Source organism: Vidua chalybeata, chromosome 15 (assembly GCF_026979565.1).
Source record: "Vidua chalybeata isolate OUT-0048 chromosome 15, bVidCha1 merged haplotype, whole genome shotgun sequence".
Lineage (NCBI taxonomy): Eukaryota > Metazoa > Chordata > Aves > Passeriformes > Viduidae > Vidua > Vidua chalybeata.
The window spans coordinates 4,220,283-4,233,978 of NC_071544.1; the positions used below are offsets into that span (position 1 = coordinate 4,220,283).

The window sequence follows — 13,696 nt, forward strand, 5'->3', positions numbered from 1 at the left end:
CAACATAATCTTGATATGCCTTAATATTATTAGTTCAAGATGATAGCAAAAAAAGTATATTAATTCAAGTGTTATACTTGCATATAGCTGCATCTTGCTGTTTAGAATTATCTCTTCAACAACTTCCAGGATGGGAGAGTTGTTTTGGTGATTAGGTTCAGTAAAGGAGCTGAAACCTATTTTGTCTTGGACTTAGTCAGAATTGCCCACATTTTCTGTCTCTGCTCTTCTGAGGCTTTTAACTAACAAGTTTGTAGAGTGAGAGTAAGAGCCAAGTACATGGAATAACTTTGAAGGTTGTGGTTGCACCTCTCTAGCTCTGATGCTTGTAGTGGCATTTCATGTTGTCAGACTAATTTTACCACATTTTAGCAGAAAACACATTGAGATTTCACAGGCTTCCCAGTAGCTCTGTGGAGTTGTGACATTTTTAAGCAGCTTCTACAAACTAAACTGTGTATGACACAGATTTTGCTGAGTACTCTTGTCAAATGGGAACAGTCCATTTTATATGTTGGAGATAATCAATAATCTGTTTTTAATAATGTTAGTCAACAAAGAGAGTATTCAACCAATGCTATTTTGCATTTGGCTGCATCTAAAAATAAATCTGTTTTGTTTCAAAACCTTTTACAGTGAAGACATTTAAGCCATACAGTCATGTGTTACTCAGCAACTTGCAGGGTATCCTTGCTCCCCTGGTGCAAAGTCAAAACCAATTTATGTCCCCAACTGGTGACTGAGCACAGCCACCCTCCAAGGTGTGTGCAACAACCTTTTCAGAGATTTCTATCATGCTGTCAGAGGTGCAGGGAGGGAGTGTGAGGTGACTGATATCATCCCTGCCTGAGTGCAATCCTGATAATTTTATTACATTTCCAGTTGAAGAGGCACACTTCCCCTGAGTGATTCTGAGATACCCTAAAGTAAGAAAATGAGCCTTATGTCATCTAAATTGTCCTAGTTGTGCAGCTTAGAAAAGCCTCTCCCTGTCTTGATGTAAATGAAAGACAGAATAGTACAATCTCAGCAAAGCAGGCCAAACAAAGGGAACAAAAATACCAGGACAAAATTGAATCCCTTTCTCTCAGTCAAATTAGAAGATGGAACCTCCTTATCCAACAGCAGTGGAACTTGGGCTCTAATGGAAAGGACATAATGTGTCTAATTATCTTCTAATGCTGATTGTAGTGCATCTGCATGAAGTGAGAGAGTGGCCCAGCGTGGCATTTCTGCACGTTCAGGCACCATCAGTTCTGCACTCGTTAGCGTCCAGACACGGGGGGAGAGGAAGGGTGGAAATGCTGAGATGGAGCAGTTCACTAAAACACTGAAATACTTCTCTCAAAAACTAGATCCCCCTTCTCAGATGCTTGCTATTGTTCAGCAAACTTGCCTTTTCCCTGATTTTGGCAGATTTAAATTCCTCAATATTTAACATTCCTGAATATTTAACATTCCTCAATAAATAGATAGGACTGATCCACTTTGTACTTCTGCTTACTAGATAAAAAGCAACAGTCAGTCTAAGCAAGTGTCACAAAAACCTGTATAAAAATAAAAAGAATTTTCCTATTTTCAAGGTGACAAGTTTGGCTGCTGTAAATTGAGCTGCAAAACCGAAATTTTACACGAGTCCTGTCCTGCTAGACAGGATGTTGTAGCAGAAAACATCAGTAGATTTCAGAGCAATTCTTTGTGAGCTTTAAAAAAGAATCAAACCTTAGAAAAGTTACCAAAAAACCAAACAAAAAATCCCACTTTACATGGCTAGATTTGAAAAGAGTTTGAGGACCTCATTAAAATTTTAACCAACATAATTTGTAGCTCGAAAGATGTAGAGAATGAATAAACTCTTTACTTTCTGATTAGTAAGTTCTCATTCAAGGGATGTTTTATTTAGAGTCTACTTGGATCTATAGCACGTGCCTCAGTGGAAATATCAGTGAAGATGCACATGAAATATTGCATTGCTGCAGCTATCAGTGAAGAGATTTGATACTACTGACACAAGCTGATATCAGCTATCAGGGAGTGCAGTGAGGTGGCTGAAGGCTGTGTCCCAGCTCAGCACCTGGTTGAGCTGATGGACAGAAAGTCTGGATGACAGTGACAGTCACAATGAGGCACCCAGCTCTGAGCACCTGGGTGCCCAGTGTAGTAAATTGGGCTCCTTGTATAAAGTTACTGTGGCACAGTCTGTATTTATCGTCGTGTTCTTGGCTGCTTATGATTCAAATTGAAGAGTATTTTCCAAACCAGGAGCACACTTTACTTTAAAAATCCAGCAGGCAATACTGAGTGCCACTCACAGCACAGCCAAAAGGGTGGAATCTGGCTGGGCTCCCTGGCAGGGTCTGCAGTGGACTGAGGGTCCCCCAGTGCTGCTGGTTTCAGAGCTCCACAATTCCCACTCAGATGCTTGAAGGCTTCCTCCAGTGTCTGAACCAGATCAGTGCTGAGTGGATTTTGTGCTGCTTGCTTTTTCTAGGCCATTAAAGGCCAGACCTCAGTGGAACAGGGCTGAGCTCCCTGCTTTGGGATCAGGGGCTGGGCACTCTGCACGATCCCTGCTGCTGTTACAAAGTTGGCCTTCCATGCCTGCACCGACATGTTCAGACCACCTTTATGCTGTGTCACGGGCTGCTCCTCGTGCTTGAGGAGGGTTTCAGTGCCATCTCCTGTATTAATGGCTTTGGGGTGGTTTTATCAATGTCACTGTTGTTCTTCGTAAAAACCGTTTTTTAACATCCCTAAAATCAAAGCCCTTGTTAAGAAGGGTGCTCTCTGTTGAGGCTGTGGCCTGTCATACTGGCTGATGTTTTCTCATCCTTCCTGGAATTTAACTATCTCTGCCATTACATAGTTCATTGTTTCTCTGAGATAATATGATCATTTACTTCTGTTTTTATATAAGTGTGTTCTTCCAATAAGCTACAGCTAAAATATTTTCATTAGATTCCTATTTACTAACATTTTTTTTAATCCTTCTTTCTTTTCGCAGAGACATCAGCAAGAATCAAATAACTGACATTGCACCTGATGCATTCAAAGGCTTGAAATCTCTCATTTCATTGTAAGTAGAAAATAGAACTGAATGGGCATTTGGGGAGAGCTTGCATGTAAGAGGAATAAAAATGATAATTTGCTGTCTGGGGGAACATATGTTTCTGTGTGCAACTGCCAGCTTGTGTGAGGCATCTGATCTTTTGTAAATGAAAAATTTTGTAAATGAAAAATGAAGTTTAGAAAGGAGGATTGTCTACAAGTCTCTCATAAGGCTGCTGACTTCTGCACTTCTTCAAATCAGAGCATTATTCAATCTTCTGTACCCATGCACCTGCAGGCTGCTCCATGCTCCCACACTCCTCATGGCACACCAGAACCTCACCTTAGACATGACTGGTGCTGTTAATCAGGGCAGAGTTGGGGAAATATTTTGATACTGGATTTTTTTTCTACAGTAAAGAAATTACACTCTCTTTGGAGTTTTCTGGTTTATTTGATTTTTTGTGGTGTGGGGTTTTTTTTATTGGTTTTTGTTTAAATTTTTAGGGTTTTTTTTTGTGGTGGTGGGTTTTAGTTTGTCTTTTTTTTCTTCAAACTAGTTAGGGAAGGACCTAATCATACGAAAATGTTTATACACCTTAGCTGTAATTACTGCTTTATTAAGCTGGAAGGGGACTAAGATATGATTTCATACAGGAGATAAAAGGAAGGTAGGATCTCTTGACAACCACTTGTTTCTCTTTATAGAACACAGAAAACTGATTTAGCACCAAGTTGAATTCACATGCAGCTGTATTTTAGCCTAGGTACCCACAGCACTATTAAAACAGTTGAGCTTTTGATGGGTAAAAAGAGCAATAGAAGGCCAGAAGCTGCATATTGAGGATAAACCAGTGGTAGAAAGCCCCACGTTGAGAGAAGAGGGAAGCACAACTAGAATTATATTTACCTGTGTTCATTTTAAAAACAGTATGGAAACAATTATCTCATTAATATTCATATAACCCAGCTTGGTTCTTAAAAACTGTAGCTTATTTCTAGAAGCTGACATACATTTATTTTCTGAATACTGGATAATTCTGAGAAACTGAACAATTTTTTGGCTAGAAGAATATCAGAAAGTTATTAAGTACTAGACTTACATGTTGCAGTAAACCTTTGAGCCAGCATGCAGAAGGATTGGCCCTTTTCTGTGCCCTGAATCCAGCTGGGAGAATGCCAGAAATATATATTAAGTGTTGCTGGTGTTTGTTAAATAGTTCAGGCGGTGTTATTCAACATGCTGTGGAAATGGTCAAATCCCTCACTGCTGTCTGGAAACAATTCAGCAAGAGAGTGACATTTACTGAAGGCTACAGTTTTGGCTTAGTATGAAACCACTGCTGATGCTGCAGTGCTGCAGCTTCCTGGTCCTGGCAAAGCTCCTGGCTAGGAGTGAGCTGGATGGGCAAGACATTTCCACTGGGCTTGACTTCCCAAGGCAGAATTTATTCAGCTTTAGCACAGTTAATTCAGATATCCCCAGGTGGCCTCAGGAGTGTGGGACAAAACACAACAGAATGGACAGAGAGGAAATGAGAATATAAACTGGGCAGGAGTTTATGGTGTTTTGACTTGCAGACAGAAGCAAGTGACACAACTGTGTATTCTCTGCCCAGTCATCCAGGGCAATACTTTAAGTAAATGATGTTTGAATATGTTCATATCCAAGTGGGTAAAACAGTGTTTAAGTTAATGCCAGTAGATTATGGCAGGGAGATGAGATGCAGCACAGCAAAGGCTGTAGAAAGGGAACTGCCTCCAAGTCTTCCCTTTGTTCCGTGTTTGCCTCAGTTTCCCTCCACCACAGACACACAAAGCTGTAAAACACAGTTTCTCCTCTCCTTGGCAGCCTTGTTTCTAGGACAGTATCAACTCTAGTCTTGAAATTATCAGCCTCCTCCTCTCGGGTCAGTTGTCAGCTGTGTTTTTACTTTCTTTTGAAAGGTTTTTCCCCTGCTTTTCATTGCAGGTAGTTCTTAAAAATGTTTTCCCTATAGTTGACAAGCCATGGTTAGTTCCCTCATCTTTCATGACCTGTCACTCAGACCTGGCAGGTTCCTCCCTGTAGTTCTTTCAGCTTCTGAGCCCTATATATCTCTATGGGGTAAGATGATATGCTGGTCAGCAGAATCTGGGTTTCTCTGAAGAAAGCTTCCCTGGGTGAGGACTCCTTGGAATTGCCAGCCCTCCCAATGACACTGCCAAAGGGGAAAGGACAAGGAGGCAAGAATGAAGTGAGACAGTGGCTTACCAGTGTTTTCCTCTTAGCAGCTGAGTCTTTTGGGTGCCCAAGTCCCCAGTAACTTTTCACTCAGCTGCCTGCCCTGAAGGAGCACTGCTCTGCATGCAAGGAACAGCTCTAACTGTTCCTGCACCTCACTCAGGTGTGATTGGTGCATACATTTTAATGAGACACCATCCAGGTTTAATCTCTGCATGGAGCAGCTGGACTTTTCAGCTAGCTGAGTTCCAACCAGAAGAAAGGAGGGGAAAGTATTAATGCACAAATGAGAATAAGCAAATGAAGTGCTGCTGTACAACCTATTATCCTTGTGCTTTTTTGGTCTGGTTTTATTCCCATTTTGTGCTCCTCCCTCTGCTCCCTGCTTGCATGCAATCACAGAGCTCCCTATGGGTCTGGGGAGCCAGAGTGCTCCTCTGGAAGGCAGCCAGCGTTGTTAGTCTGCCTGCCTAATGCAGGCCTCTATTTAGTGGGTTCTACTCTGCTTTCTTCTGAAGTCAGCTTGGCTTGGTGTTTCCAGGCAGAAATGCTTCTTAGCGTACTCTGCCTGTTGTACTTGTGTTGAGATGGTAGGAATGGGAATGTTTATAACAGAAGCAGTTTCCTCTAAAATGTCTAAAACTTAAATCTTTTAAAAGTGCTAAGTGCTCCATGTGCTAGCAGGTCATAAGTTTTTGATTGTAAATCTATATATTTTCTCTAATGAGAAATTCACCTATGGGAGTCAGACAGGACACAAAATGACTATACTTGAAAGCATCCATTTCTACACTGGGTTTTCTCTGCATTTAGAAAAAAAAAAAAAAAAAAAGGCTAGTTTGTTCCTATAGGGTACTCAAGACTTCTCCATTCCCCACAGGAAGAAATAAGTTACTTTTTCTATGCCTGTTTTTCAATGTGATTTTGTTCCCTATTCATATTACTCCTTGGATCAAGAAATTTCTACTTAGAAACATTTGGGGATGCACATAACTTCTTTTTTGCCTGGTTGTTACAGAATAAGGAACTGGAATTATTATGCTTTAAGAACTTCTCCCTTCTTTTTCCTGGAGTTTCCTGGCTTTTCCTTTTCTTCTTGTTGTGCTGGAAGAATTGATCTTGCCATGCAATAGTTCCTTCATACGAGAGTAAATTGTACCCCTGCATTAAGAAGTGTGGCAAAATTGGTTGGCTGCAAAGGAATGTATCACCTGAATTTGAGGGAAAAGTTTCAGAAACACTCTGTTTGCAGTACGTGGTGTTTGTGTTCCGTGGTTAGCAGGGCCTCTGCAGGAGCTGGAGTGGTTAACAACAGCCCAGAGCATGGGGGACAATAGGAATAGCTTCATGCTTCAAGATTGCTGCACACACTTTCTAAAGTAAATTAGTTTTCCACTTAATCAACTCATAATCGGTCTGGTATCAGTGAGAGAATTGTATCAGCATTTGGTTATTGTTAATAGTATCAAAGATAAATGGAATTGCTGGGGTCAGTAAACGTCACACAAATGTAGGTTTGGAAGGCTGTATCCAGACTGTCTGGGGTCATTTTATGAGATATGACAAAATGGTCTAAGCCTTTAGGGTGTTAAACTGCATGAGTAAGTTTTAGACCATTGCAGAGGGAGAATTCCTTTGGTTTTGTTCATATACTGAATTAAGCTAGTGAACACTTTAAAAGCTTAGATCAGCCTGGGCACAAAGACAAGAGACAGCTTAGGTTTTGACATAGCAATCCCATTTAGACCATCATCTCCTGGGTGATGATGTATGGGGTGTCATTCATGGTGATTTGAAATCTGCAATAAAACACTGTCTATTGCAATAGCTGACAAACTTATTTTAAGGTAACAAATAGCTTTGGTTAGTTCTACTGTGATTTATATAGCTTAGCTTGTTCTGAAGAAATATGAAATAGTGCAGGGGGAAAAATTACAAATCTAAGTTTCTTTTAGATATTAGAAATTTATTGCTGCTTTTATCCCTATCAATTCATCCTCTTCTGAAAACCTGAATTCGTGTTATGCCTGTGCCATTGTACGTAGCTTGGGAAATATAATTCTCCCTAGCAAGAATTGTTTTCACAGTCTGAAGGAAAGTTAAAAGCATTCTGAGGACTGAAAAAGACATTGCATAAAGTCACAATTTGACACTTCAGTAAGAATGTTTCAGCCCAGCCAAAATAAAGGAACACTTAGCTGGAAACCATATGGTCTAAAGTAAGGGATTCTGTGCTAGGCTTTCATACCTCAAAAAACTCTGTGTCACCTTCAAGGGAAAAATCTCTGTATTCTGTGATCTGACTTAATGAAGCAGCTGAATTGCAACTACATTTGCAAGTAAGGAAGCTGAGGAGCAGAGACATAAAATAAAGAACCCAGCAATTATTGTTTCACACCCTTCAAAGGTGATGTATTAAACTTCAGTGCATCTGAAAGGCCATGTATTGGTAAAGTCAGTGCAAATTCCCTCTTTTTAAAATGGTGCAAGAGGTCAGAATGGATAGAGACTGTGAAGAATCAGTGTAAATTTCATGTTTTAAGACCCTTCTGCTGAAGGTTTGGTCCATCATTGATTATGTTCTCACCCAACATACTTGTGGCTACGTGTGTTTCCTGTGCTTTCTTTGTGTGTGGTGTGTCCCAGAACTGCAGATCAACCTAGGCAGTGACTGTTTCCACTGTTTAATCTTTATTTTAGAATACCATGTGTTAAACAGCAAAACTTGAAGTTTAGTAGTAACAATTAATTATTTAATTGGAAATTTAATATCTAATATGTCTTGGGATAGATACATCATTAGGGGACTATGAAAATATGATGCCAGAATCAGCCTAAAGAAACACAATGCCTCATTTGTGACTGTTTTATGTTTGTATAACTTCTTGTTGCAGATCTATAATGACTCTTTAGGGTGCTGCTCCCAGGGATTTCCAAAGCTTGCAGTGCTGCCAGGGGTTTGTGCTTTATGTGCTGTGGTATTTGTCAGACCTGTGGCTGACTTACTCTCCTAAAGATGAGAAGCCAGTGAAGAATCAGGAGCCCACACACAAAAAAAAAAAAATCTTAGTAATTTTTTTGGTGTTCTAATAAATGTTCTAATTCACTGATTCACTGTCTATTGGCAGCAATTACTGAACTAATTTTATTTTTATTATATGTTAACTTTGTTAGTGTGTTTTTAATTTAAAAAATGCTCTGTGTCTAAAATTTCAGGTGCTTTGGGATAGAAGAAGGGTTGTGTTCCTGTGCCAAGCTTGCACATTAGCCAGGACATCTGCATGTCCTGCAACACGTGTGGGGAAAGCAAGTGAACACCATTTTTAGAACTTGTAATGCCAAAGGGCAAATCTCCTAAAACTTACCTCTGCTGGTAAAAGCACTGGAGATTTAAATGAAGCTCTTGAATTGAATTGGTCATGTTTCCTGCTATATGGCTTTTTAGAGTTAGTGTTTGTTTTTTATTTTGTTTGGTTTTATAGTTTTTTATTAGTTTTGGTTTTGGGTTTTTTTGGGTTTTCTTGGGGTTTTTTTACTTTTTGGGTTTTTTCCATGGTTGGTTGGTTGGTTTTTTATTTAGTTTTGGTTTGTGGGTTTTTTGGGGGGTGTTTGTTTGTTTGTTTGTTGGTTTTGTTGTTGTTATTGGTTTGTTGACTTTTTGGGTTTTTTTCCATGGTTGGTTGGTTTTTTGTTTAGTTTTGTTTTGTGGGGGTTTTTTTAGGGTGTTTGGTTGGTTGGTTTTGGGGTTTTTTTATTATTGGTGGTTTGGGGTTTTTTTTTTTGTTTCATTTTGTTTTGTGGGTTTTTTGGACTGTTTGGGTGGGGTTTTTTTTGTTTGTTTGTGTTTGGTTATTTCTGTCAGGTTTTTTCATTTGGTTCTTTTTCCCCCAGAGCTGCTGCTGTGGGAGCACTGGGGTGCAGAGCAGGGAGGTGGGCAGGATGGCAGGAGGAGAGGAGGGTCCCTGTGGCTGCAGGGGCTGCCAGCCTGGCTGGCCCCAGCTCTGCCCAGGGCAGCAGCAGCTGGACCAGAGCAGGAGGCACCCAAGTGATGCTCCTCGGTGGCAGTGTGCTCTCCTGGCTGGCACAGAGATGGAGAACTCTGAGCAAAGCAGGTTTTCTGTGCTTTTTCCTGCAGCAAAGGGCAGTGAGGGCTGCAGAGCTGTGCAGAGCTCGGTGCAGGAGCTGCAGTGCAGTGCAGAGCTGCTCCCTGTGCTCCCCGTTTGTCTGCAGCCCGGGCATGGCAGGCAGACGTGGCATGAGCTCATTTGGCTCCGTGCAGTGCTGAACATGAATATGAATTAGAAACAAGTGCCTGAGCTCTCATCCTGACTTTTCTTTAGCTGCTAATCTGTTTGAATGCTAATGTGCCACATGCACATAAGCCAAATTAGTTTGGAAAATGCTTATTTTCATTTTCATGGCTTCTAAAAATTGGAGCTTTGCTTTATTTTATAAGCTACTTTGATCTATTTTGCTCAAAATAATAAAGAAGATGCATAAACACATACAAGTTTTGAAGTTCAGTAGCACACTGCACTAAGACCTTCTGACTCTCAAATTAAAAATAAATGAAAAAAAAAATTGCTCTGAGGGTCTTATTTTGATATTTGCATTCAGTAGTGCCATAGGACATGAGTGTTGATATTTCTTTAAGGTTTTGCTTTCCCTAAGTGTTTGACCTCTACGGCCAGAATAACCCTTAGGCTGGAGTGGGGATGTTTTTACTTTTCATGGACATTTTGTAAAACTTAGCTTCTCGATTCCTCTTTGCAGTTGCACTATGCATTATTGATGAGCACTGATGATCCTGCTCCTTCACAAAACTAAGGAAGATATTTCTCTGACATCCCAGAGTTTGCAGTCTAAACTTGGCATACAGATGACACACTAAAGCTAAAGAAAGCTAAAGAAAGGTTTTTCAGAAGGACTGGAAGGTGAAGAGGAAGCATACTGGGTTCTGTGGGCATTGATGTTTTAACCTTTTATAAACATTCTATTTGCAGAGGTTTTGCTTCTGCTTCCTAATACAGGTGTACACATCTTTGTGCAGAAAAAAATCTGTGAGTCAGCCTTTCACATGTTGGTTTAGAGCCCAGTGAAATCCAGGGACTTGAATGTTCTGTCTAAATGATCCTGTTAAACCTTTCCAATTTCAGCCACCATTTCTGTCCAGCTTTGGACAGATTATAAAAATCTTCATGCATTGCATTACATTTTATTGAATTAGGAAATTGTTTGTGTCTTTTGAAGCTAAAGTTAAGAAACAATCAGAATAATTTGGAAGCATTCATTACTCACAAGAAACACTAATGGGAGCAGCACATTACAAACACCTCCTGACTCTGTACTAGATAGATAAATTGTTATGCTTGTTTAGAGAAAATAGAATGCTGGATGACCCTGAGTTCCTTGAGTAGCACTTCAGCTCCTGCTAAATGGCAAAAGTAATGAAAAATTTGGTTTCAGTTCAGGTTTTGGTATTTAAATGGTGTTACTGTGTTTAGGCTCAGAAATGAGCTGCTCTGGAAGGCTCCCACAGGGGTGATGGACTCCCAGTGACTGATGAAGAGTAAACTGAAGTGGTGATGCTCTGGGAAGGCCAGGGGGTATTGGAAATGGTCTGCCATGCTAAGAGTTTGTTTTTCAGCATGTTCAACTCTCCCTAATATTTCAAACATTGTCAGGCAGGGCAAGCCAGGATTTCAGCCAACATCCAAGCCTCACATGGTCTTTTGATTCATTGCCAGCCTATTGTTCCACATTAAAAAGTGAGGGAATCAAAAAATTTAGTGACACATAAGCAGCAGAGTTTTGGCATGAGCTGGTTTATAGCCATTTGCCATGTCCTATGTAGAGCATAGAAATTACATAAATTCTGTTTTTCCAGTTTGAAATGTTTAGGTAAGGCAAAATGTTGTCAGAGGGAGCCTCATCATCTTCCCTTTGACCAGGACTCACATAAGCTCCTCAGCCACTCTCTGGCTTTTACAAATGATACTGACCTGCAGAAATGACATGAGCTAATAGTTCAGCTGTGATTGAATTCCTGGTGTTCCTGTCATACATGATTTTGCTCTGATCACTGGGTAACACAGCTCAGCATAATGGTGCTTCTGTCTCTCTTTCCCCTTCATTCAATTTCTAAGGATAATATATGTGCATTTTTCCATTAAAAATGACATATTTTTAATGTTAAAACTGAATCGTGGTTATCAGGTCATATATTTATGGTTGATTAAATATACACAGTGACTCTCATTTTTGTTATTAAAGCTTTACTGATTTTTATAACTACGCTATGCCTAAATAATTTTTGAGTTCCTGAAATATATGTCTATTTCCAGTTCGAGATAAATTTCTTTATATTAGTTCATTGAAATGGTAACAGCAGCTGGTAAAGCCATAATATTTTATCCAATGATGCCTGTGTCACATTTCATGCCAATTACTGTATCTTAAGAGACTCAGTTATATGAAATTTTATCGACAACCAGCTTGTGCTCTCTGGCTTTTAAATTCAGTATTACTGAGCAGAATTCTAGGTTTTTGCATCAGACAATGTGCCTTTCAGTGGCTAAAATATTTTTTAAAAGGATGGAAAAAAATCCTTTAACAGAATGAAAAATATTTCAGATACAGTTTTTGGATGATGTCCAGTTTCTACATTAAAAATGCCTTCCAACACCAGATGAAGCCTGAATCATAACGACTCATTTAATGCCATGTGCTCTCTGAAAAGAAAATGAGATCAGTGGTTAAATGAAATGCCCACAGATCCTGGGCATGGTGCACCATGATCAATAAAGATGATAATGCAGAGATGTGGGAGGACACTAAACTGGGCTCTTATTTAAGATTTATTTTGTCTTCCTGAATCTTTCAGAGTGCTCTATGGAAACAAGATCACGGAGATTCCCCAGGGCCTTTTTGATGATCTTGTGTCTCTGCAGCTGCTGTGAGTATGATCCCTTCCTCTTCTTTATTTTACTGACTAGCTAGATTTACTGTTCTTTCAGCTTTTGGCATTAATAGAACCACCTTTTCCACTGAAAGCTCACTGGGATGTGCTGGTCTGTTGTTTCTGTGTCAGGCAAGAGGGAGGCGAGGGCTGAAAAAACTAAAAAAAGAAGGTGTCAACAGTTTTATAGCACAGTGTGTATAATGGATAATAGACACGGAGGATTTAAGTGTGGGGAGGAAATGAGAGACTCAGTCCAAGAAAGGAAATTTGGTCACTGGCTGATGCGTGGGTGGGGATGCCATCTGATTGTTTTTACACATTTAGCACTTGTGGTTCAATGTCTGGATCCTTGAGGGCTTCTGTGCTGCAAGAACCTGCTGGGGCAAGTGAAAGGGCAACGTGAGAGCTCTGACTGCTGCAGCTCGTGCTCAGTTCCACGTTCTTATGGTGTCAGATGGGGCTTAGTTGCAAGAGAAATGATTTTACAATATATTGTTATTTAAAATATTTTATGCCAAGTGTGATTTAACTTGCAGTCATCATCAGGGTAAGATATATAGAGAGATATTTATTACGTATTAATGGAGCAGAAAAGATTTCCTAAGCGAAATGTGAAATTGCAAATTTCACTCACTCTTGTCTCCATGATCACATTGGTAACCTAACTTCTTCAAAGGGAAGGGAATCTTCAGCCAGTCAGTAGAGGGAGCAGCAGGAAGTGAGTTTAATGTGTATTCCAAATGTTCTCATTACCATCATGGATGGTGCACTCCGAAAATAAAGGTGAGGTATCAAAAGTGAGTCAGTTCTGGATTATGTCACATACAGCCCTCCCCCCCGAACAGTCAATCATATTTAATATAGAATATGGAGTAGCTTTTAGACATGCCACTTGAAACCTTTCTGACAATCCTTTTGTAGCCAGCAATGAATTTCCCCAAGATTGTCATTGCCACTGGATGTGTCACTGTGATTGCAGCCTTTGCTGCCCTTATATGGGATATCAAAGTAAGCTTACATTTAGATCAGCACTCATGAGCAAAGCCAAACGAGTAAAATGAAGTCACTGAAATGACTCTCTCTGCTAAGTGAAGGACAACTCAGATGTGTAATTTATCCATAAGACCTTAATTGCAGACATGGACCACCCTGTTCCAGAGCAGGGCAAGCAAGAGCCCCTTTGGTTTGGCTGTGACGGTCCCTGAGCTGGGGCAGTGGGGAGCTGCCCATCACTTTATCCTCACCCTATGCACCTTTTCTGGCAGCTCCTTTCCTCTCTCCTGCCCCAAACCTCACAAGTTTTCTGGTACTTCAGTGTTTCTGTGCCTGGGCAGTAAGAGAAATTTTGGGGGTGGTTTCCCAGGTGTGAGGACAATAATTATGAAAGTACAGAGGGACTGGGACTCATCCTACTTTGAGAAAAAAAAATGTATTTTAAAAAATCTGAGATTAAACACCTCCCC

At 40.2% G+C, this 13,696-nt stretch overlaps 1 protein-coding gene across 2 annotated transcripts in view; it reads left to right on the forward strand.

The window, feature by feature from the left end:
• SLIT3 (slit guidance ligand 3) overlaps positions 1-13,696 on the forward strand; it is a 472,224-nt gene that overhangs the window by 319,154 nt on the left and 139,374 nt on the right. For both annotated transcript variants that reach the window (XM_053956603.1, XM_053956604.1), the window contains exons 11-12: positions 3,005-3,076; positions 12,156-12,227. In XM_053956603.1, the coding sequence (XP_053812578.1) occupies positions 3,005-3,076; positions 12,156-12,227 (144 nt within the window). The remainder of the gene's footprint in view (positions 1-3,004; positions 3,077-12,155; positions 12,228-13,696) is intronic.